The following is a 26701-nucleotide window of genomic DNA, read 5'->3' as shown; positions in this document are numbered from 1 at the left end:
CCTGATTTCTTATTTTTTGCATATTTCTCACACTAAAATATTTCAGATCATCAAACACATTTTAATATTAGACAAAGATAACCTGAGTACATACAACTCTGCAGTTTTTCAGTTTTTCAAGTCACCCAAACCTACAGCCCCATGTCAAAAAAGTCAATGCCTTCCCAAAATTTACTCCACTTTTATTCTGAAAGCTGAGTTCAATTTCATGAGCCACACCCAGGCCTGATTACTGTCAGACCTGTCGAATGAAGAAATCCCTTAAATAGAATCCGTCCGACAAAGTGAAGCAGGCTAAAAGATCTCAAAAAGCATCACATCATGCAGCCATCGAAAGAAATTCAAGAACAGATGAGAAACAAAGTCACTGATGTCTATCAGACTGGAAAGGGGTACAAAGCCATTTCTAAGGTTAACTATGGTGAGAGCCATTATCAACAAAGGGGGAAAACTTGAAACAGTGGTGAACCTTCCAAGGAGTGGCCAACCTTACTTACTAAGAGTGCATCGATGACTCATCCAGGAGGTCACAAAAGAACCCAGAACAACATCTAAAGGCCTGCGGGCCTCACTGGACTCAGTTAGGGTCAGCGTTCATGATTCAGCAATAAGAAAGACACTGGGCAAAAATGGGGTTCATCGGAGAGTTCCAAGGCCAAAACCACTGCTGACCAAGAAGAACACAAAGGCTCGTCTAACATTTGTCAACATTTGTGGACTGACGAGATAAAAGTTGATCTTTTTGGAAGGCGTGTGCTCCATTACATCAAGAGTAAAACTAATAGCATTTAATAAAAAGAAGATCATACCAACAGTTAAACACGGTGGTGGTAGAGTCATGGTCTGGGGCTGCTTTGCTGCTTTAGGATGACTTGCTGTAATTAATGGAACCATGAATTGTGCTCTCTACCAGAAAATCCTGAAGGAGAATGTCCATCAGTTCAGGATCTCAAGTTAAAACTTGGGTTATGCAGCAGGACAATGATCCAAAACACACCAGCAAGTCCACCTCTGAATGGCTTAAAAAGACAAAATGAAGGTTTTGGACTGGTGAAGTCAAAGTCTGGACGTAAATCAAATTGAGATGCTGTAGCATGATCTGTAGTGTGGATTAGCAGCTCACCGCAGAGGATAATGGGCTACTAGCAAGTCCATGTGTGCCACATTTGTTTTTTACATAATTACTACTCATTCATTAGGTCATGCAAGTTTTCAATTACAGTCAAATCTCATCCCAAGTGTGTGAGGCAGAGGAGCTACCATGCCACCAACTTCATTCACATAATTTTTGTACCCCTCCACGCTGGCCTCTTTCTGCTCTGTCACTCCATAAAGATTCCAGTGGGCTGAGGCATTGTTGGCTGAGGTACGCTAGGTTTGGAGAAATAAATTGTTTTTTCTTGCTACAGGACTGAGAAAACTACTGGGTATGAACTTTGTTCTGACTGGCCCTGCAGCTCTCCAAAGCGCTCTGTTTTTTTTTTTTTTCCTGTTGTAGTGACTTTTTGCATCTGCATTTAATCTAGTTGCAGAACTTTGGACTGAATTTTAAACAACATATGTGTCCAGTGTATCTAAAATTTGCACCTTGTTAAAGAAAACATAAAACAGTAGTTAAGAGAATTGTGATTTTTTTTAACCAACCAGATTTTTGGCTCAGCTAAACATTAAGATCCATCTTTTCAGTTAGAGGCACTTTTTACCAGTATAAGTCAGCAAAATAAAGGGTTGACTTTTTACATGTGTGGCAGCACACACATATTGCATAAGCATGCATGTGCAGAGGGAGGAGCTAAATGAGTGCAAGAGCACCTGCCTTCTTGCCCAACATCCTACATATAAAGGATACAGATGGCTGAGAGGCTGAGTCAAGCCCCTTGTAAGCAGTTTGCCTGGGTTTAAGTTCAGCTTGTGGCTCCTTTCCTGCATGTCATTCCCTAACAATGGTGCTGTATGGGGAAGAAAAGTTAGGAAAAATCTAAGGGCCTATGGCTTACAGGGGTCAAAACAATATAATGATATTGTTTTCTCATTGTAATTATTAGTCTATTGACATAAGAGATTACTTCCTTCACTCGTCACTAATAAAAATATAACCTTTACTTTTGTTTATTGCAATAACAGAAACATTCAGCTTAGGTTGGCTGAAACGACTAAAAACATACACTATGGACAAAACTATTTGACCACACCTGTTGATTATTGAATTCAGATGTTTCAATCAGACCAATTACCACAGGTGTATAAAATCCAGCACCTAGCCATGCAGTCTCCATTCGTAAGCATTGTTATACAACATACCATAGGTTGTCTTAAAGAGCTCAGTGACTTCAAGCGTGGCTCTGTGATGGATGCCACTTTTTTAGAAAGTGGAGTTGTTTAGGAACAACAGCAACTCAGCCACAAAGTGGTAGACCAAGTAAAATCACAGAGCAGGGTCAATGACTGTTAAGGTGCATAGTGCATAAAAGTCGCCAACCATCTGCTAATTCCAAAACTGAAGAGTTCTGAACTTCCTCTGGCATTAATGTAAGCACAAAACTGTGCACTGTGAGCTTCACAGAATGGGTTGTTATGGCTGAGCAGCTGCATGCAAGCCTCACATCACCAAGTCCAATGCCAAGCTTCAGATGGAGTGGTGTAATGTACACTGACTGGGTTTGGTGGATGCCAGTTACCTGCCTGACTGCATTGTGTCAACTGTGAACTTTAGTGGAGGAGAAATAATGGTAATGGGGCTGTTTTTCAGAGTTTGGGCTAGACCCCTTATCTCTAGAGGAGAAAAATCTTTTTTCTCTTTTTTTTTTTTTTTTTTTAAAGGATTTTTTGGGCCTTTATTAGATAGAGGAGGCCAGTGGATAGAGTCAGAAATAGGGTCAAGAGTGGGGGGAGAGACATGCGGTAAAGGGCCTCAGGCCAGATTCGAACCCCGGGCCGCCCGTGTACATGGGGCGTGCCTTTAACCACTAGGCCACCTGCTCCCCGAAAATCTTAATTCTTAAGCATAAAAATGCATTCTGGACAATGCTATGCTTACAACTCTTTGGCAACAGTTTGGTGAAGGTCCTTTTCTAGTCCGACATGACTGTGCTACAGTACACAAAGCAAGGACTATAAAGACATGGTTTGATGAGTTTTGTGTGGAGGAACCTGACTGGCCCGCACAGAACCCTGACCTCAACCCCATCGAGCACCTTTGGAATGAACTGGAACAGAGATTAGTAACTAGGGCTTCTTGTCCAACATCAGTGCCTGACCTCACAAATGCTCTACAGAATGAACAGGCACAAATTCCCACAGAAACACTCCAAAATCTTGTAGCGAGCTTTTCAAGAAGAGTGGAAGTTGTAATAGCTGCAAAAGTGGGGCCAACTGAACAGCAATGCACAAAATATTTCTGCATGTCTTTTAGGTAAAGAAAAAAGTGGTTGCCACAACAACAGAATGATAAACTGATACGATAGTAGTAAAAATAAAACATATTTAGAACTTTTTAAAAAGAAATCCTAGACACCCAATTCTGGGTAATATGTCCATTTGTATAATATCAAAGATTGCAGACAAACTCCTACTTACTAATTTGTACAAAAATGACAGAAACACTTTTGTATATTGAGATAATCAAAAACGCTGTTTTGCTGAAATGCCATTTATTTAATTGATAAAAGTGATTAAGGATAATAGATTTTTTCATGTATTCATTTTTTCATCTGTCATGTCATGTGCTCTGTGATGTTTTGCCCACTCACCTTTCCCAGCCTGTGTTTCCTGGGTTTTCTTTTGCCCCTGCGAGCGCTGCAGGAGTTTTGCTGGTGCTGTCGCTTCAGACTCTTTTTTGACGGTGCTGCTTGGTGAAGGGGACGCCACAGCCGAGGCCAGCCTCAGACTCACGAGGCCGGGTCCCGTGTTGACAGAACCCGGCGTTGCATTTGCAGAGGCCGGTCTCACACTGACAGGGCTCGTTCTCATGGGAGGCCCTGAGCAGATGGTGGTGGTGGTAGGCTGGGGAACTGACTTCTCCACAACTGCACTGTCTGACTTCAGCTGAAGAAAGAGCGACAAAAAGAGGACAGAAGAGTGCGATGAGTGTTGACAGCTGATTCACATACAGTGGAATTACTGTCATGTTTGATTAAATCACTGGATAAATGATTCAGCAAATTACAGTACTCTAGCGTTTCAGTAATGAAACACACAATGCTATGACCACTGATTAAGAGTTTAAGGATGTGTGGAAGGAAAATTATAAGGTGACTTAGAAATCAAGCTGCCTTGCTAATCTTCCTCCCTGATCTAACGCCTTCTTAATCAACAATCTCTCTCTCCTCTCTCAGGCTGACTCCTTCCCTCTTTAAATCAACTGGAGGAAACCTGCAGCAGCGCTACATCACCAAATGCTGCATCTGCAGCACCAAACCAGCCTCTCCCTGTTTCCAGACACAAATTAACCCATCTACAAACAAGACAATCACCAGGAAGATTACCAGGCAATCACTGACAAGGTTCAGATTGATTTTTCTGTACAACTCCCAGGTAGAGTTCATCTAATTAGGATATCATTATTATACCCCCACCTATACCTGTAAAACAAACCACTTTGTTAACAATATCAGTGCCACACTGCCATTTAGTACCAATATGTAATTTTGCCCTTTATATCAAAAACAGCATCTTGCTGCACTTTGATATAATATCAACACACATATACAAATATCAATAGGATTTGATTTAATATCAGTATCATACTGCCCTTACATCAATACCAGTATAGGTTGTTTGCAGTCATGTGATTCTGATGATGCAGGAATGTCAGATGGATGGCAGGAAGTGAAGTAAAGTGGTGAGGAATCATATCATAAATGATTTACTCGTCCATCTGCAAGTCTACACAGATGAAGTGAGCAAAAAGTCTTCAAGAGTCTTGTACTGAGCTGAGAGGCTAACCGCTCCCCTTTAACCGCTTTTCTCCCTTGTTTTGTCATAAACATGGTTTCAATAGACACAATGATATACTTTTAGCAAATATGCATAGTGAGGTAAGCGACCGAGTAATGATGTGTCATGTGCAGACAAGACGGTTGTTCAAGCTGGCTCTTGAGTGAATGGAGCTGGGTCCAGTAAGACAGCAACTTTCCTTTTTTTCCCATTTTTGAAATTTTTTGATACATATGTAAAAAGCTGGATTGGTTCAGAATAAAAAAAAGTTTCTGAGTCAAAAGACAGGTTATCATTACTGAGCTGAGCGAAGTGATCCAGATCTCTAAAAATGACAGATATCCCGTCACAACAAGCGAGTCAGGACGGACATCAGCAAGCAAGATCAGGGCTTACTGAACCAAACTGGACCGCTTGGTGGAAACAAACCTTATTTAAACATTGTCTGACTCAGCTATCTAGACTTTAAACAGTTAGCACGACTATAAACACATAAGCATTTTGATAGTTATTTCTCTATGCAGAAATCACTTCCTGCCCCCCATCTGGTGTTTTTCACTCTGATGTGATGTCATCTGAATACAACCTGTTGTACTCACACCAGTTTCAGTATTATACTGCCATGGTTATAAATAACAGTATCATACTGCCTTTCTACATCTATACCAGTACTGTAACAACCTTTGATACTATTATCAGTATGATATGCTCCTTTTAATTCCAATACCATCAACACACTCGCTTTAAAGGCCACACATTATGCAAAATACGCCTTTGCAGGCTTTTCTAACAAAAATATGTGCCTCTGGCTTGCCCCCATCCCCCAAGAATTAGACACTTGGACTGCGAAGAAGCATCTCCACAGCATGATGCTGCCACCACCGTGCTTCACAGTGGGGATAGTGTGCTTGGTGTCTGCCAAACATAGCATCTTATTTGACAGCCAAAAGGCACAATTTAGAGTCTCATCAGACCAAAGAACTTTCTCCCACATGACCATGAAGTCTCACACATGCCTTTTGTTGAACTCTAGTTGAGATTTAATGAGTTTTCTTCAACAGTGGCTTTCTCTTTGCCATTCTCTCCGGCAACAGTTGTTGTTTGCAGAGTCTCTCCCATCTCAGCTGCTGAAGTTTGTAACTCCTTCAGAGTAGTCATACGTGTCTTGGTGGCCTCTCTCACTAGTCTCCTTCTTACACGTCTCTCAGTTCATGAGGTCGGCCTGATCTAGGCAGATTTACACATGTTCTGTATTCCTGCCATGTCTTGATGATGGAGCTAACTGAACTTGGGGATATTCAGTGCCTCAGAAATGTTTTTGTATCCATGCCCTGACTTTTATTTTTCAAAGACATGTTCCCTGAGTTGCTTGGAGTATTCTTTTGTCTTCATGGTGTAATGGTAGCCAGGAATACTGACTAACCCGTGCCTGGACCTTCCAGACACAGCTGTCTTTAAACTATAATCACTTGAGACACATTCCATACAGCCAGTTGATCCTGATATTTATGCAGTCATTATTTTACTTCACATATTTGTGTTTATTTGACATTACTTTGTAGAAATTTGTTTTCACTTTCACATTTTTAAGAGTTGTTTTTTTATTTTTTTGTCAACAAAGCCAAATTATATTGACCATGGTTGATTTATAAAGCCATTAAAAGGGTAAAAAATAAAAAAACTAAAAAAGGAAAAATTATGAAAAATCAAAAAAGTATTACGACCTCGATCATAGCCCTTGAAATGCATCTAAGAACAGCAGAGCACTTCAAGGCCCACATGATAAAAGTACCACATTTGTGTCAAAAGTAAATATCAGTCTTTGTTGTTTTCATTGGTAAAATCAAAGCAGAAGAAGCCAACAAACATAATATTACTAGAACAACTTTGTATAAACTCTCCAGTCAGTGTGTTTTCATGATTTTTGTGAACTAGTTTTAACAATCTCAGAATAGGCAAAGCCTGGCGCCTAGCCCCTTGATCTTTGGTGCCCCCTAAAGGAGGCCAGGACCCCAAGTTGGGAACTAATGCGGCAGTTACCTGTTTTACTGGCACTGATCCCATCCAGTCATAGCTAGAATGGGTAATCGTGCTTCTGTGAGTAAGCAAGATATCTAACATGTCAGAGATCAAATAATAAAATGTATTATTTTCACATAAAATCTATTTGTTTCCGAACATTATTATTTGGCAACACTATCAACATCAGTGTGTTGGTAATTTTAGTGAAAGGAATCAAAGTGTCATCAGTCATTTTTCAGGGATGGCTAATTCAGTAGTTTAGATATCAGGAAGTTAAGATTTGATGCATGCCGGCTCCTAAGGTTTGAATGTTTTTTATTACGTCCACTGTGCCTGTCAGAAGCTGAGTTGGGGCCTGCTGTATAGTGAGTCTGGTATAGATATAAGAAGTGAGGGAGAGACGTGTTCCTTCTGTGGCAAAGAGGAATGAAAAACAGAGAACAGAGGCGAGCTCACGCGCCCAAACCTCAGGAGACTATCCCACAATCCCATCCATCTGCGACTGACGCATTCTCTATCTCTGGCGTTTTAATTCCCTGATCAAGTTCATCAACCATCTGTTCTGGGGCAGTCCAGAAATCCTGCCTTGCCTCTGTGATTCAGCTGCTCTGGCGGTGTGTGTGTGTCACCTGCACACTAACGGGAACGCTCATTTGTGTGCACGTAAACAAGAGAAAGGAAGGAGAAGAGCACACTCCCCAGAAAACTCAAGGCTGGAGCAATGATGGAGCCAGCGGGAGGGGGACGGTCGAGTTCAGCTGTTCCCCGGAGAGAGAGCTGCGAGGGGTGCGGCGGCTCAGACGTGAGGGAGCCCAGAGAATGCTGGGGGAAAGATGATCTGCAGAGAGGTTTGGAGTGAGGGGACAGCTGGCCTAACCACTATTTCCTGTTACTCACTTAGGGAAGGACTGCCATGAAACAACACGTAGGCACTTTAAAAGCCACATCTAAAAAAGCTCAGACTGATTCTACTTATTCCAAACTTTCTGAGACATAAAAGGCCTTAACGTGTCTGGTTAAGTGCAGATGACTCTGAAATATAAACTACTGCATGCTTGTCAACTGTTCAAACAAAACCTTAAAACTATTAACACTAGAAAAAACGTAGCAGTCATTTAGACTTATTTCACATTTGGATTCTGTGTAACTTTGCTGAAATAAAAGTTGTAATGCTGCTGGTCACTATATTTTCCTAAAAGTGTCCGTATTTTAATCCAAAATGTCATTTTTATTAAATGCACAAAAGGCAAAGATAATAGATCACTTTTAACTTGAAGGACCACAGGCAGTCATTCTGCACTGATTTTACTGCACATAAATCTATACATTTTTGCAGTGGCAGCTGCATCTTAGAGGCTTGTCTTGCACAAGTTAAGCTACTTTTTGGACCTATTTAGATTATTTAGACTGATATTTGGAGTTTGCCTGATTATCAGTATCGGCATTTTATTACTAATTGACCAAAAAGTATGCTACTTTTGCTCCACGGCAGGGCGTCTTCCGCTATAATTTTCACTCGCCACAGTCTCACCAAATGTCCTTTATACAACTCAATCTGATTGGCAAGATGTCACATAAGTACTAGCCAATCAACACTTAAGCCTGGGTGCCACTGACACAGTAAGCGTATTGCATCACTTCCTGTTTTCTTGCTGCTACTGTTATGCTCTGTGCGGTTTCTCATGCTGATAGATATATTGCAAAAAAGTTAATTCTCCTTTTTTGATCATGCAATTTTACTTTTGCTTCATAAAGTGCACTATATGTCATAATAAATGCATATTAGTTCCAAATATCTGTTATCAGCCTCATTGACATACTAATAATGATCGGTGCGGGCCCTGAAAAAAAAACAATATCAGTGGACCCCTAATGCTAATCAAAGACTGGGGTGACCATAAGGAGACATTACCTCTATCAGGCTGTTATGGAGCAGAATTTGTCTGAAACTTAATCTTAGCTATCATCAAAAAATTTCAGCATGGTGTGGTCAGTCAAATTTGCTTAACATGCTAAGCTAGCTAAAGGTTTTTATAGTTAATTAAAACTAGAAAAATAAATGAAACTGAAATATAAAAATCATGTTTGTTAACTGAAACAAAAAAAGATGAGACAAAAAGTAACTAAAACTGTATTCTGTGCTTGCAAACCTAACTTAATTAAGATTAAATAAGACAAAATCTCCATAGTCTAGTTTTCAATAGCAGTATACTGACTGATATAAATGCCCAAGCCTGGAGCGTGTGAAAAAGGCCTGATCTGATTGAAGACTTTACACAGTGGTAATTCTAGGTCTTGATTTGTATTCAAACATCAAATTTAAATACATAAAATAAGGAGTGAAGAGCAGCCTATTTGAGTGTATTTTTTAAATCGTAGGGATGTGTGATATTATCAGTGTGATATCAGTATTGGCAGATATGAACATTTCTGCTGATATTTACACAAGTATTTTGGCTATAAGAATCAGCCTATTTGGGCTGCAGATATTGGCCTTATAAACAAATAAGTTAGTGGAGTTTTATGCCTGACCAACAGGCCTATGACAGCTAAAGTCTTTCTATATTCATCATCATTCCTTACATTTTAACATGTGCTTTAAAGACTGAAATTTGTTCATTTGTGCATCCTCAAGCTTTAAATTGTGTGTTTGAGGACTGAAGTTTTAGGTATGACCTACATGTAAACACTGATAATGATATTGATTGTGCATCCCTACTATGTTGTTATTACTTTTTCCGGGTTCATGCCCTGGAAAGGTATCTAATATTACTGAAAAAACTAAAACTAACTCTAAAACTAATAAAAACAACCAATAAATTTAAGTATTTTTCCAAAATAAAAGCTAAACTAACAAAACAGCAGAAAAAATATTTAAACCAAACAGAAACTGAAAACAAGAAGTGAAAATGAAATATGAATAAAAACTAATAGAAAATGTAACCTTAGTTAGCAGACAGAAAAATAAAAAATAAAACAAATTGGTTTGACATGAAAACAGCAACAATAGCAAAAGAAATAAAATAAAATAATAAAAACAATAAATGAAGTACGCTTTGATGTGTCTAGTCTCTCTAGTCAGGTTGATTTTGCTTAGCTTGCAATGCTTTTCCCAGGTACAGCTTTGGTAAAGTGAAGCTTCATTTCTTTCTATTTATAACATAAAAATATTTTATTCATAATAAAAAAAGCAAATAGTTAAGTTATTTTAGAGCAAAAATAGGAGTAAAATTGATGAAAGTAGGAGCAAATTATACTGCAGTGTTATTTTTCCAAAAACAAATAATCTACAGTCTGTTTATGACAGGTATTATGTTACACAGCAAAATCATTTGTGTCAATTTAAATCCCATAGTTTTAAATGTAACACTTTTTCTAGGTTTATGTAATTCTACTGGGTTCCGAGTTAAATTTAGTATTTTAGTTCTCTTGTGGTGTTAATTTTTTTGGGGGTTTTTAAGATTGATTTTTGGGCTTTTTAGTGCCTTTATTTGACAGAGTCGGAAATGGGAAGAGAGCGGGGAGAGACATGCGGCAAAGGGCCACAGGCCGGGTTTGAACCCTGGCCACCCGCGTACTTGGGTTGCGCCCCAGTCCGCAAGGCCATCTGAGTGCCATGTAGTGTTAATTTTTAACTCTCACGGGGTTGTTTTCTTTATACATAGCAGTGTACTTTCAACAACGTCTAATTTTTTTCAGTTACTTGCAACTTTAAGTATTGTCAGGTGTCTGAAAATCAGTACATTATCCTTTACTGTAGACTGAACTTTGCCACAGGTGGGAAGTGACTGACTCAGTGGATAACTTCACTCAAGATGCAGGAGGGTCTAACATCAAAAACAACAATAATCCACCAGAAACAAGAGCAAGGTTAAACATCTTAGACACAATATAAAGAGTCTGCCCAAGGGCATGATGGAACCTCTGCCTACTGATTTGAAAAGGCAGTTGGCAGAGTTAAGATCAATTGACTTTTATGAAATTGGACTAACATTGATGATTAACACTATCAAATAACCCCAACGCTGAAAACCATTTAACTCAGAATAGTGTTGGAGTTACACTTGACAGCTCTAAAATGTTGAACACTGAGATTTCAGCGCTCATGGTTTTGCTGTGGGCTGTAAAATTGAACTATTAAATGAATGATAATGACAAGTAATAATGAAAAATGTCTATAAACTTGTAAAAAAAAAATGTTGGCGTTTTTTCAAAGGTGCATTACCACAATGAATGCCTTTCTGTTTGTCTGGGGTATCCATCATTGAAGATAAGAGTTAGTCGTTAGTCTCACTGTCTTTCTAGAAGATTTGGAATTCTGTTCTTTCAAGTGTTTAACAACTAAAAAATTAAAATTACAACAATAATGAACAAAATTCTACAATTAACTTGAATGTATAAATACCTTTTCTGCTGCTGGAGATGATGAATGCTCACTCACTGACATCTGTGGGTTTAACAAAGACATTACACAAGTGTTACAAGCCATGATGCAACCCGAGAGCAGAAAGCTCAATAATTAAAGCAGGCAGTGACTCAGACTCACCGGCAGAGGGTGTAAAGTGCTCGTCTCCTCACATTTGGCCTGTTCACAGAGAAGACAGAGCCATGTTAGACAAAACTAAAAGGGGACACGTCATCCTGCTTAGTTTAGCACAGCAATAGTATAATGATTTATAAATATTTTAACAAAGATACCTAAGAAATATCATTGGAAGTATTTAAACATATAGTATGGCTGATAATGTGACTAAAGGAAAATTAGTGATGCTCTAATTTCCACTGAGTGAGCAGCGTGCAGCTTTAGCTCAGAGAAGCATCGTGGTCAGGCCAGATGAGACCGTCCAGCCCGGCTCGCTCTGGCTCAGTGTGTGCAAGGTTTCCATGACAACGCAAGGAAAATCTCTCTTAAAGATAGCGTGAAAAAAGGAGACAGCATTCCCTTCCACCTGCCCCCCAAAATCTAAAACCAGCACATGCACATACACACTCAAAAAACACATCCAAAATTACAGCCCCCTAGAAATGATCCACAGTCAGTGATTATTTTCCCTAAAAATTGAGGCTCAAATTAGGAGGGCTGTAACTCAGATGGTGAAAATTGATTTTCACCAGCTCTGGTAAAAACCAGAGCCTGATTATTTTAGCAAAAAAATGTACTGCAGGTGGGAAAAGTGAAAGTAAATAGTTGTCTTAGTTTATGGATGAAATGTTGATTCGAGAAAATGAGATAAAACAAAGAGTGCTGAAGAAAGCTTAAAGAGATAGGGAGATAGGAGATAGTAAGATGAAGTTTGTCTGATAGACCAGTGCTTCCGAATCTAAAATTGTTTATGTTAATATTGAAATGCAGACTGTGGGCAAACTACAAGGAAGAAAAAGTGACAGAAAATTGAAATCTTGTGGCTCCAATAGCCTAGTGGTCACGCCATGCTCCATGTACTGAAGCTAGCTATCCAAGAAGGTGGCTCAGGTTCAAATGCCATTTGTGGCCCATTTCCAGCATGTCGTTCCCCACTATATCTCCCTGATTCCCTCTGCTATCCACTGTTCTGTCATCTCCAAATAAAGAAAGAAAAGAAAATATTTGAAAAAATCCTACAAAAAAAGAAACTGCAATCTGTATCCTTCTCTACCTCTACATGGTCTCAGTTTCTCAGACTGAGGATCACTGTCTGTGACAGACAACATGATTGATTTTTAGGGCTGCACAAAATAGCTACACACCTTCAGGTTAAGTGCAATCCCAGGTTGTGTTTTAGGAGGAAGGTTCTCTCTTTCAGCTCTGGTGGTCTCTGTGGTTTTTCTGCTCTTTAAAATCGTCTGACAGCTGCAAAGAAGAAGCAGAGAAGTCAAATCTTTGTATAAACACTGCACGTTTTCAACATCAATATAACCCAACAACAAAAACAGAAAACAGAAAGCTAAGCTATATTTATTCCATAATTCACAGCCTGTAATTTGTTGTATATAACAGCAGTGTATTACATTGTATTGTTCTGGAGACTTGGCGTCTTCTTCTCTCCGAGTCCTGAGCAGATGAATTTGGAGCTCAGCTCGTCCACCTCTCCGATCACAATGACCGCCACATCTCCGTCTCGGCCCAGGAGCCAGCTCACATTCTTGCTGTTGGCTGCAGAAAATACACATAGAAACACACACTGAAAATGAGTTCAATGCTATTTACATTTACTCAAGTTATTGTGATTGAGTAGCTTTTTTTGTTCTTGTACTTTTTTTAAAGGAACCCTGCATGATCAGACAAGTTCATCTTGTTGGATCGACATTTTTAACTCTCAGATGTATATTGAACCAAAAAAACTCCCTAGATATCTGCATTCTGAGTAAATTTGAGCTTATAAACTCACCAGGAGGCCGCCATGTTTTGGTCCACCCTGGTAGTGTGACGTCACAGTTCTGCAGCGCTCCCTATGAGCGCTTCTCGCTGTTCCTATGCAGTAACCATTTTTAAGATGGTTTTGCTGCTGCTATAACAGCGAGTTTGCAGTGTGTTAGCTTTGTCTCCCTGCTGTTAAAGCTCTGTCATTCCTAAGTTTTACCTCAATAAAACTCCCTACAAGTGACTGATTTCAGTGCATAGTGGAAGCATGCCGAGAGCTTTTCAGAATAAAAGCATTATGTACATACGAAGGAAGTCTCCAAAGAAATGATCAAGTGGACAATTACTTTGAAAAGCGCGAACCGGAAGTGCTTTCGTTCTTTGCTTACCTTTACTTGAACCATTTGGAAACAGAAAGCTTCATAAAGATTAGACGTTTGGGGAACAACTTTATTAAACAGACGCATTTTAGCCTGTGGCCTTTATCTGGTTGATCATGAAACGGAATTTAAATACATTCTGAAAATATGGACATAAATATTTGCTACAAGAAGGTAAATATAGCTCTGTACTTATCATTTTCCTGTCTATATGGACAGATAACCGCTCGTGGTGCAAATAGAAAATAGAAGAGACCTAAAATTTTAGAATTCTTTGTGCGTGAGATGTGCTGCGTTTCTGAGATGCGGCCCTAACACTGGCTGCCAGTCTGAAACAGCAGTTACTGCATAGAAACGGCGAGGAGCACTGCGGAACTGTGACATCACAGCGCCAGCACGGACCAAAACATGGTGGCCTCCTAGAGTTTTTTAGTTTAATATACATACAAGAGATACAAATATCTATCCAACAAGATGAACTTGGGGTTCCTTTTAAATCACCACTTTTACTTTTACTTGAAAATATTTCTGGGGAAGTATTGTTCTTCATTTCATTTTAAAAAACATCAAGTGCTGAATGAGAACAAAAAACTAAAAACCAAAATGAGTGAATGCCCAGTAGTTTGACTTTTACAACACATGATGGTCAGAAGCATATAGCAGCAGAGTGGTCCCACATTTCATTACAAATTAGCTGTTGCATTTTACTGTTAGTTAAGTCTCCATCTTAAGATCCATTTTCTCTTGTTGTTATTGCACATTAAAGTGTGCAATATTTAGTCTGATTGTAGAACAAACTTAGTGAAAATGAAACACAAAATTTATCAGCAGGCCCCATCTAAATTACTGTTGTAATTAGTAGTGAAGAAATTCAAATTGAATCCTACACATATATATATTTTTGGATATACACCAGGGATTTCCAAACTTTTTTGCACTCAGGGCCACAAACTCATAAATGATGACCTAGCCACTATACAACAGCTCAGTTTGCTGCATAAAGTCAGTAAAACTGATCCAGTGTAGTTTAAAATGCCAAGTGACTGAACTTGCTTGGAAAAAAAAAAAAGCATATAACACAGCATGTTGCCAATCATCAAGGATTTTGTGGAGAAGTGCTAGGAAACACTGGATCAGCCTCTGGTCAGGCTGAGAAAGATCCTCTGTTCAGCAGAAAGGGGAGAAGCTGACAACTCATCTCCACATTTAGACACAAAACACGAGCAAACTGCTCCAATCTGACAAACTTTACAGAGTGTTGGTGTTTGAAGATGAAAAACACAATATCCTTTTTAAATCAGATGTTGAGATGGAGCAGAGTAAGTGTGATCCTAATACTTTCTGCCTTAATCCCCCTGTCTTTATTTTTTGAGCTTTATGAGGCGAGATATCGGTATTATGTTGTGACTGACTATTCATATTGAAGTCTCAGTTTTGGTCATGAATAAAAACATGTCAGCAATTTCTTCTGGAAAGTTTGTCTACAAAATTAACACAGCAGCACCACTGAGTGTTGATATTAAGAAGTACAATACAGACAAGCTTAATGCTCTAGTGTGGGCCATATTAAGGCTTTGTGGTGGGCCAAAGACAAATGAACCATGGGCCTATTTGACCCCCAGGCTGTAGTTTGGACACCCCTGAATCACACTTCAAGGTTACACGTTACAATACTGATGTAGTATGTGTCCTTTGTCATCATTTTCAAAATGCAGGGATGAAAAGTAACTAATTACATTTAATAGAATTACAGTAATGGAGTAGTTTTTTGGGTCATTGTACTTTTTTGAGTGCTTTTTAAAATCTGATCTTCATTTTATTTTAAAAAGCTTAAAGTACAGAGTAAATAAAAAAACGCTAAAAACCAAAACGAGGAGGTATAAGCTTTCTTCCGACAACAATAAAATAGCCAGTAGTTTGACTTTTCGTTTCGTCCCAAATCAGCTATTGCAGTTTACTTTAGGTTAAGTCTCACCTTATAATAACTAACCTGGTTGGAGATTCATATTCTTTTGCAGTTATTGCACATTAAAGGTGCAGTGTGTAGAATTTGGAATTTTAGCGACATCTAGCATTCAGATTTTAGAATGAGCCGATCTGTTACCAAAACATCACATCACTAAGCGACGAGAGCCCGTGAAGACCAGAAAGGATTGTGAACCGGACATCATTTACAGCAGTGAGGAGGTGAGGGTTTATTCATTCATTTTTGTAACCATTATTTTTATAGATTATAGGTCGGTCTTCTTCTCCACCTGCCTTCCAGGTAGCTTTCAGGACAGGCGGGCAGGTTCGTATTTAAAAATTGCGTTTCGCTCTTTCTGTCCCCAACACGTTGCTGTAGACAACATGGCGGTTCGTTATGTCAGCCTCTGTGAGGGCGACCCGCGGTAATGTAAATTTAGAAAGCTTTTTTCTAACTTTGCAAAAAGAAAACGAAAGTTTAAAGGGGATGATTGTGCACTTATTTTAACATACTTCACATAAATATATAAACATTGTATCCCATTTACACCGTTTCTGTCCGGCGAAATGCAGCCAAATTCTACACACTGTACCTTTAAGGAAAGATCATATTTTACCGTTTTATTTCAGTAGATTTAGACTTGTACTTTTACTTCTACTTGAGTAAATTTTAACCAAAGTAGCTGTACTTGTATTGTTCTTTGAGTACAATAGTCTGGTAATATTTCCACCTTGGGCTAAATGTATAACAGTGTTTTTTAAGGCTGAAGTCCTGAGCCCTGGGGGGGTTGCGTGGAGATGTTAGGGTGGCTGCGGAAACTTTAAGGGAAAGACTGGAACAAAAATAAAGACCAACCAATTATTTATGTCAATAATATTCTAATGTATGTCTCTTCAGAGGAGTGGTTCTCAGCTGGATCAGGATCTAAAAGTGGGTCACAGAGCTGTTTTCAGTGGGTTGCAATTGTGAGCTCAGAATAAAAATTGGAGCATAAGTCCAGGATGCATGGAAACCTATGCAATTACATCTGTTTCTGATCATCAAAAATAAATGTGTGTTTTGTTAAAGATTTTGACCTATTTATCTCCTTTTCTCAGGATAACAAAGCTTGTTTTCCAATGATCACAACATATCTCATAAAATCTCAGAAAAATAAGTGTAAATTAAATGTTCACTTTATCATGGGAAAACAGAGTAAAATAAAATGTATCCATGAATTTCCTCTCATGGCTTCTGTAATGCACATTTCAAAGCTGTCGTTTTCCAGTTACATGTTTCTTTCTATCAAACTGCAACATTTTTATTAAATACATGTGGGTGGTTGAAAGAGATTTGGGTTGTGATTTCTCAAGAAAGAGGTAGTGGTGGGTCTGGGCTAGACCAGTTGAAAACCACTGCTTTAGAGGTTGATAAAAAACAATGCATCAAAATTAGTGTCCTTTTTTATGGCAGTCTTTCCTTTGAAAAATAACACCATTAGACATATTCAACATAATGAATGAATAATAAAGCCAAAAAAAGAGAAAAAAAATAGTTTGCGGCACACTTAGAGGCCAGTTTTTGCCACTGACTTTTATGACAGTGCTTATCCACTTACCTAAGACATACAAATGATATTAAATTCATCATTTGTGAACACACTCACTGACCACTTCATTAGACACATCTGTGCAACGTAATGTAACCAATAACAACATCTCTAGCATGAATTCTACTTTAATAAATGTATGACTATGTCAACGTTGTTGACACTTTCAGAGAGATGATTCATTCTTCTTTACGTTTATTACTGACATTATAGTGAGTGTTGTTGTTAGAGGTATTCCTAATATTTTGACCCTCTTGTGCATGTAAGTGGGGTTGGTAAAATATCACAGACTCCTCAATATGATGCTCCTCACACCAACACACACTACCACCTCAGTAAGAAGCCAACAGAAGAATTATCAGCTTTCTGACAGTCAAAATTTAAAAGTAAAATGGCAAAATTTTCTGCTTTTACTTTATATCTTTGTAAGACATGTCTGAACTATATTCAAGGAACCAGAAGCGGCTATTTGTTTTTGTTTTATTTATAAATAACTGGAAAAAAGTGTAACAATTTAATCAGCTGACATACTGGTAATTACAGTTTTTATTCCCTAACATAAGTATCCTCACTGGCCCCCCCAAAATCACAACACTTTATTACATTAAATAAATACATAAATGAACTGGTTAGGTAACAAGATACATTTAGAAAAAAATAACTAAAATTAAGGAACTAGCTTTATATTAAGATTTCTTGTTGATATTTTCCATTGTGGTGTACAAGGAATTTTGAAGCACTTTGTTTAATCTGTTCTTGAACGGAGCTGTATAATAAAAAAAAGTCTGATTTACAAACTTGCTTTAAAGGTTTGTCAAAAAATAAAGAATTATAATCAACAATCAGCAAATTTACTGTAATAAATATGGTGGTCTCTCCACTGCAACAAACAAAATTTTTACATAATCTTGTTCTTTCTAAAACATCAGTTATAATGTGATATTTTGTCTGAATTTCATTTGAAAAAGAAATTACAGTCTTAATGGATATCCTGAATAAATAAAGATCTAATCTTTGTTTCTTTTAAGGAAATCACTCAGATAATCAGCTGCAGATTCAATCATTCTGAAATGAAACTGCCACTTTATCACCACTTTATCTGCCTGTTCAGTCTATAAACAGCAGGGGGAACAGCTGATGGGACCCAGACAGCTGAACACAAATGTGTGACACAGCGCCTTCATGTAAATGACAGGGGAAAACCCTCTTTGTCTGGTGTAAACATATGTGTGAAAGTTTACTGAAACATTTTACTGATTCTATTCCCTAAACTGAAGCAAACACCATCCTATTCCCACTTCAAACACAATCCAAATCCCTGAAATACAAATAAATAAAGTCCAGTTTAACACTCCTGTGTTCCTGGTTTGTGTATCATTGAATCATCATGGATAAACAAGCACAAAGGGTCACACACCATGTACTGCTGCTGCCATGTGACAGTGTTTGGTAGCATACAGAAGTCAGTGAATAGAAATAAATCAGCTGATTATAGACTCACAGAGTGGTGAGTTGAAAACAGGATAACATACTTTCATGGTTAAACTGGTTTTGCCAGCTTGCCCTGTGGATCCCATTGTAGCCGGGCATACCAGGATGATTACGTTAAACACAGCAGTCAGAACATACTTGGGCAAACAAAGCCAACAGGGCAAACTGACAGGTACAAACCACAACACCATTGTCAGGTGCAGCTGAGATGAATCTGTCAGCTCAGAGGGGAACATTTAGAAGACAGCAGATTAATTACTTGGCTTATGCCCATCTCCTACTGTAAAAAAAATAGTGTTTTGTAAAAGTGGAGTTTCAAGAGACAGACAAAAGCTGAAAATGGAGGAGATAGAACGGTTTTCTTTATCTGACAGATAAAGCTGTAATCAGTGTTAATTTTGGCAGCTATTTTAAAATGAGTTTTAGTGTTTAGAATAACATTTTCTTTAGTTTTTTCCCATTTTCATGTGCTTTTAGTTTAAGTCCGTAGATACAGTGCCCACAAAAAGTATTCACCCCTTGGATACTAAACCCTCTTATTGATTTTATAAATCAATCATGGTCAATATAATTCGGCTTTTTTGACCAAAATAAATTACAAAAAACTCTACAAAGTCAAAGTAAAGCCAGGTTTCTTTAAAGTAATATTAACTAAACAAAAATATCTAAAATAAATGATTGCATAAATATTCACCCCCTTTAAAGTGACTGACCTAATTCAACAGAGGTCCAGCCAGCTGGTGCTAGTAGTCTCACAATTAGTGAAATGGGGATTACCTGAGTGCAGTGAATGTGTCGGAGTGGTTGTAGTATAAAGATACCTGTGTCTGGAAGGTCCAGTCACTGGTTCAGTATTCCTGGCTACCATTACACCATGAAGACAAAAGAACACTCCAAGCAACTAAATGAAAAGGTTAGAGAGTATTGCAATTTATTTAAATAATCCTTTATTGTTGTATATATGTAATTGTATTGCAAGTCATTGTTATATGGCTATTTAAGCGTTTTTATATGCTCTGCCTCATGTGAGCATCACCAGTTTGCTTACAACGTAAACACATGCACACAGAAATGTACCAGTAAACAGTACAGGCATAGCTTTATCACAGCAGAGGTCCCATGATCGCAGTGGCTTGAGGCTGAACTCACTTTAAAAACATAGAAAAACTTAGTATGTTAGCTCTCCCACAAGGTCGCTGGGATAAAAATCAGACTCTCTCTTTGTGTTCCAAACACATACATTTCCGGCACACTTCCTGTTTCACCCCCTGCTAATTGTTTGTGGATCGGGGTCATGACTCACTTCCTATTTTTACACAAAAACATGAACTATCCACCATTTCCTCTTTCACCACAGACTGGCAGACTGTGTGGACAAGAGTAGCACCATGTGATCTCAGCCTGCAGTCCCCATCCAGCCTCCTTAGGACAGCTGCATTGGTCATTAAGTGATAGAAAGAGCTCTGTTCTCTTACTCTGCAGCACAGTGTATAGAGCAAGTGCTTTGTGAGGAGCCAAGGCAAGACAGATCACATTACTATGTCAATCCAAGTTAATGCACCAACTGTACTGTGCTGTTGATTTACCATATTCACAGGGTGGCCATTTTTCTTTGACTTTACACTTATGATGGGAATCCTATAGTCTACATGTTCTTAATGTCCATCTGCTGTTCTAGGTCACATGCCTTACAAAATAGTTAATGTGACATATTGTTGTTTAAACAGCTTCTTGACTGATCTGTGACTTGCAAGATGATGCTTAACAAAGTTCCATAATTTTAAAATATTTATAACCTAAGAGCAGAAAGATAAAGCTTAGCTAAACATTCAAAAACTTGAACAACAAGGCCTTTGATTAGGAATAATAATAATAAATTAGCACTGGCTAAAATTTGTAGCTAATGCTAATGTTAGCTAGGAGGTGTCTAAATGCTATCACTGATCAGCAAATAAAAGACAAAGTATACTGGGAGCCCAGCATGACTTGAAGCTACATTTCATATTAAACAATGTGGTCCCTAACCTACTGGCTAACATGATATCGCTTACACTAGCGTCAACCACTTTTTGGCTAATGTTATTGTATACGTGAAGGCTCCTAAATGCTAAAACCAACTTTTTGTTTTGTTATACAGTACAATAGAGAAGGCTGAAACTGCTGGCTAATGTTGGTGCTAACTAAGAGGTGTCTGAATGGCGAATCCTTTTATAAAACTCATAGCTAATTTTTATGCTAATTAGGACGTACCTGAATGCTTAAATGCAGCTCCTTATGTTGTAATACAGTATTTTAGAGAAGGCTGAAACTCATAGCTAATGTTAATGCTATCTAGGAGGTACGTACCCGAATGCTGAAACCACCTTTTTTATTCTTTTGTACAGTATGATAAATAAGGTTAAAACTTATCCTAGGTTATCCTTAAGGTTATCCTTTTACTGCCTTTTTAACAAACTTTTCAGCTTGTGACCCCTGAAAAAACAATGCCAGAGACTGGGTACTCCTGCCATCTCTGGAGGTGGTCAGAGCAATAGGATGCTGCCAGGGCTTTACATTTACACCCGCCAACCAGCCAAATGCAGGGGGATTTCAGCCGTGGCGGGCAGTAGCGTGACCCTAACTAGCCAGGATGGCTGTTAGCCGTTATGATTTAGGCTTCCAGAGAGGCTGTTCGGCACATAAAGGCTCAAATTTACCTCCAAAATAACTGAAAAGGCTGATCTCTTCATCCACTCGTGCGTTTTTATGCAGCGCCAAGAGCTTAGATACTGCATGACAAACATATACTGATACACACTCGCACTGACATGTTGGTAATGTAGACTGAAGGCTTCTATCTGTTTAAGGAAAATGTTTCAGAATGTTGGAGGATAAGCTCAGACCTGAACTTTCTCCTTCTCCTGAAGCTTCTCTCTGTCCATGGAAGATCAGCGCGTCAGCGTTTGTGTGTGTGAGCTAGGGTGTGTAGTGTGTCTGAACACTGTTTGATTAATACTCCATCTATATTCTTTGTTTGTTAAGGGTGAATAAAAATCTAAGAGTCTTGACTCTTAGATGACTGTCTCTAACAGTGAAGTATGAAATATCTGTAGTGTGCTGTGTACAGGGAGAGGTGCTTTATTAAGAGGAGAGCTGATATTGATCATATTGGTGAGGGAAAGTAGAGCATTTGTATCATATCATACCCTTTGTACCAAATTCAGCATATAGCTCATAGTTTCCAAACACCAAAATTGAGGCTAGTGGAAATACCGAGTGGCTAGTAAGTTTGCAAAACCACTAGCCACCGTGGCTGGTGAGCAAAAAAGTTAATGTCAAGCCCTGGATGTTGCACAAAATATTATGTAGAAGTGTGTATTTTAATGAGTTTTTGTACGCATTACTTTCATTTTACTGTCTATCCCTAGGGTCAGAACTGAATAAATAAAGAACTGCCTGGAATAAATAACAAAAGGACCTGAAACTTCATGACTTGGATGTTCTACCTGATCTTTAGGATTTTTATGATTGTAATCCAATTCTGATAAATTTTTGCATATTTGATTAATTCACGTTTTTCTAGTATGTTTTGCTGCTTATTGTTCGTCTCACTTCTTCTCAATTAAAATAAAGGTTAAATTTTTTTCTTAATTAAGCACCAATCTCACTTAATAGCTATGGTTTCATTTTAAATTGAAGTCATTTCAAGTGTATCTTTTGCAGTAATTAATGAAATATACCACTTTAAATAATTTTAAATTTCTCTTTGTTCTTTTGGAAACCATCCCACCACCCCCTCTTGATATCTCGTGACCCCCCCAGGGCTCCCAACCCCCACTCTTGGAACCACTGTCCTAGTTAATGTTACTGTTAATATCAAAATGCCTGAATGCTTACATTGCCTTTTGGTATACAGTGTGACAGAAAACTACAGTTGCTGACAACCTAATGTTAGTAGTACGGTGTCTGAATGGCGTTTTTAGATCTTGTGAGGAATATAACCCAGCTGCAAGTCACATTCATTTTAAACATCATTATCTAAATGCCTCCAAAACAATCAGCAACTGAAAAGACAAAGAACAGTCTAAGGGCAGGGTGACCTCTGACTGTATTTGATGTTAAAACAACAACTCTGACAACATGTTAGCTCATGCTTGTCAACTGCTCTGTTACTGCTTATTACAAAGTATCTGAATGTAAACTTTATGTCTTTATAGTAGTGATAGAGAAGGTACAACTGCAAGCTAACTCTAGAGGTATCTTGGTGGTTATTTGCCTACAAGCATACTGTTTAAAGTATGACCCGATTTCCCCAAGTCATTGTCTTTTCAGTTGCTGATCATCTGTGACAGTGTGAGATAAAAACAATAAATTAGATTTCTTATGCAGAACTAACTGAATACAGAGCAGAACAACGCTGTACAAGTTCTTCAGCTTCCCTTGTTTAGTGCACACACTGATGGAAATCATCACGATGTTAATATGTTGAACTGGCTCTGTCTGATGCTTGAGTTGGATTGTCTTTTAAAGTTACAATCGAATACTCTGCAGTTGGCATCATAACTGGATTCCATGTATGATTACGTAAAAATACTGTAAACTGATTGTGATGTCATGGCCGTTAAACTATCATTTCTCAAAGCAGAACTTGCTGCCACCAGAGAGAAAATGCAGACAGGTGAGATTCTGTCGCAGGCGTCAAACCAGTTTCAGCACATACACAGCCTCCTGAGTTTCTGGTTGTTGTTTCTTTTTTCCCCTTTTGTTTGGCGGCTACATACTCACTGCTCACCACAACTGCAGCCTTTCAGAAGAATCCACATCTTGATAAACACATAAACAGCTCACACTGTCATTAAATCCTGCCTTGCTGACATTTTCCTTACTCTTCGTCTCTGTCTGTCACACCAATATTTGCCTTTAGCCATTTAAACATGAGCTCCAGACATGAGCGACATCTCTGACCCGGTGAATATTTTGCTCTGATGCACACATAGCTAGAACAGAATGATCTCAGCAAAAGCCTTAAAGCCAAATATGTGCATGGAGGCACATACAAACACTGCCACATACTTCATATCCACCATTATATCAGTGAAACTCTATAAATAAATGCCTATTATTTAACTATGACACTCTCTTTACTTTGCTTGTGTAAATGTTAACATCAGCTGTGAGTGCGGTGTTTACTCTCACCATCCAACGTCATCAATCTGCTGTAATTGTTTAGGAGTGGGGTTATAAATAGATTTCCAGTTGGTGAAGTAGAAATGGACTGCTGGCTGTAAATCATGCTGAGTGTCAGGATCAATTAAGTCAGAATCTGAGATTTTACAACTTTACAGACATTTATAGGGAGCAGCTGTAGTCTGTTAACACAAGTTTGTACTTTTTAAGTGGACTTCAGGTAAATATTGAGCTTGCTTAACCAAAAGCTGTTGAGATGATGGAAGCAGCATAAGCTAGACTGACTGTGATGCTTCTGCTCTGAACTTGTTGAGCTTTTTGCTGGAAAAAAGTCAGAATTTAATCCTTAAACAAACAAAAGCAGCGTTTAAAAGGTGGTGGTCAGTCTGCTTGACAAACCTGTCCCCACACCTGGTTGCACTAGCTGAACAGGAAGCAGAAAAGCTAACAAAAGTGAGGTGGTGGTCATGGTGGGATACCTTTTTTCGGCTTTGCTCTCTTGCACTCAGCGTCCCCTCCGTCTCTTTCCAGCTTCTCCTCCCGCTCTTTCCAGCGCCGCACCTGCTCCTGGCGCATTTTCAAGAACAGAGTCTTCTTCTGGTCCTCGTTGAGAGCGTTCAGCACATCGGGGTCGATGTACATGTCCTTTAAAATCTGCTGTAGCATGTTGGCTGACGGGCAGGACAGGCGGTTGGACAAAGGGGATGCTGTCCTTTGGCCAGCAGCTTCTCGAAGTGGACAGTGTTGTTTTATAATCGCATGTCGTTGGACGACTTTTAATGGTTTCTGTTTTTAGGATAACTTTTGGTAACCCCAGAAAGTGTCTTCTTCAGCAATCAGGGCACGTGCTTATCCTTACAGACAGGGATATGTACATACTGTACAGTCACACACTCACTCATTCACACACACACACACACACACACAAAATCCTGCTTCCTGTCTGTGCTGTGCTGACAGTTTCTCCTCCCTGCTGAGATGTCAGTTTTCTTTGTCTTTGGGGGTCATCATTGGGATTATCTACAAGAAGAAATAACACATTCATGAAACATCTCCAAACTTAATTTCAGCTTAGTTTTTCCCAACAAATTCTACATTTTTCTTGAAGTTTAGATGTCCCACCTTTGTCTCATTCAGAAACTTTGCCCCTCTATTCATTCCTTTGCTGTTTGTTTCTTGTTTTGTTCCTCCCTATGAACACGGAAGAGCCCAAACCCCATTTCCAAACTGACAGAGAGGCTACGGCCCAGAATGGGAGGAGACTTCCAAAGGAATGGGGCTGTTTCTGTCATCAGTGGCCCACTTTCCCCCCCTCCTCTTTCTCCCCCCTCTTCCCCAACACACATCCCTTCCCAAACCCATGTTCCTTTCTCTCTCCCCCCTTCAAATAAAAACTCCCACAAGATAGCGGCTCCATTTCTACGATTTCTGGTTCAGACAAAAAAACACACTTGGGTCATAAACCGGGACAGCATGAACCGGTTTTCTCAAACAAGGAGATTGAAATGGACTCCACCAATCACAGCAGGGAGTTAAACAAAGGCTACCAACAAAAGCAGCACTTGGAGGGAAAGGAAGCTTGTCTCTGACTGAGAACTATCACCCCGGTGGAATACAGATTGGTGTAAACATATTTTAGGGTGCAGAGACAGACACCCGGTGAAAAGGGGAAGTGAGTGGAGAAAAAGTGGTAGAAAAGCGAAAGGAAGTTGGAAGAGAATGGTAGAATTAGCTGAAGTACTCACAGTGGGATGTAGACAGCCGCTCCACAGCACAGTATGCTAACTAAGCTGGGAGAGTCACAGCGCCTGTGGGTCCTCCTCTGTGTGTGTATGACTTGGCTGATGACATCACAGCATTCCTGAAGCTGTCTCCCTCCCTCCGTCTCTCTCATACACTCCCATACTTTATTTGAAAAAGGGGAAGAGAGAAATTCAGGAAGTTGACCTCACATATTAAAGACGCGGAAAAATTGGCAGAAAATCCTTGCCTTTCAGGTTCCTTTTTCTTTCCAAAATAAATCTTCATAGAGGAAAAACTAAGTTATCTCTGTTAAATGTAATCAGAGTACATGAAAAAAGTCAAACTATTTCAGAAAAAGGGCTAGAAACTATGCCTGCTAAAACATAAGAAATAAGGAAATTTAAGCATAAAAAAATAAGAAGAAAATACATACAAGGCCTTTATTATAAAGGCTGAATCATTAAAAATCTTCCATGATTTGACCTTTGAGGTCTTCATTCTGGCTTGCATATAATTAAACCAGTACAATACAGGCCTTTCAAGTATTTTCTTCCTCATCTTTGGATTTTTCATGCTTGGAGTGCCTGGTTTCACTCCTTTTAGTATGCAAATCCTCCCTTGAATAAATACAATGGACATGTTTAAGCATTGATATTGCCTGTAAGAAGAAACTGAATCATAGATTTGATTTTTAAAAAGTACTTTTCTATTAATTAAAGTTGATGTAAGACATTTTTGTTTGGTAATGAAACGTACTGAAATAATACAGAAGCCGTTTTATGACCTGAAAAATCAAACAAGTCCATTAGCATTACAATTAGTTGCTTTTATGCCATTTTTGATGCTTGAAACTGCTGCTTTTGCTGAGGATAGGTGTCAAACTTTGTGAAGAAACAGCCTTTGTTAACAAAGATTCTAAATGAGTGATAGAGCTGACTGATAAAAGAGGGCATGATGAGATTTTGACATCAGATAACACTGTGAACATGACTGGATCAGCAAAAAGATAAAATGCTTGCTTTGAATGGGGTTTGTACAATTGACACTGGCAGCTACAAGTTCCCAACATG

The 26701-nt window shown here is 38.8% G+C and overlaps 1 protein-coding gene across 1 annotated transcript in view; it reads right to left on the bottom strand.

The window, feature by feature from the left end:
- Nucleotides 1–25782, bottom strand: part of zgc:100829 (uncharacterized protein LOC445149 homolog) — a 40765-nt gene extending 14983 nt beyond the window's left edge. Inside the window, exons 1-7 of the mRNA XM_041802235.1 lie at nucleotides 25634–25782; nucleotides 24368–24908; nucleotides 12946–13090; nucleotides 12685–12787; nucleotides 11504–11542; nucleotides 11363–11404; nucleotides 3750–4044 (exon numbers count right to left, since the gene is read on the bottom strand). Coding sequence (XP_041658169.1) covers nucleotides 3750–4044; nucleotides 11363–11404; nucleotides 11504–11542; nucleotides 12685–12787; nucleotides 12946–13090; nucleotides 24368–24554 — 811 coding nt within the window. The 5' untranslated portion in view covers nucleotides 24555–24908; nucleotides 25634–25782. The remainder of the gene's footprint in view (nucleotides 1–3749; nucleotides 4045–11362; nucleotides 11405–11503; nucleotides 11543–12684; nucleotides 12788–12945; nucleotides 13091–24367; nucleotides 24909–25633) is intronic.
- Nucleotides 25783–26701: the final 919 nt, after the last annotated feature.

This window comes from Cheilinus undulatus, linkage group 12 (genome assembly GCF_018320785.1).
Source record: "Cheilinus undulatus linkage group 12, ASM1832078v1, whole genome shotgun sequence".
NCBI classification, from domain to species: Eukaryota; Metazoa; Chordata; class Actinopteri; order Labriformes; family Labridae; genus Cheilinus; species Cheilinus undulatus.
This window is presented reverse-complemented; position numbering and strand designations above follow the sequence as displayed.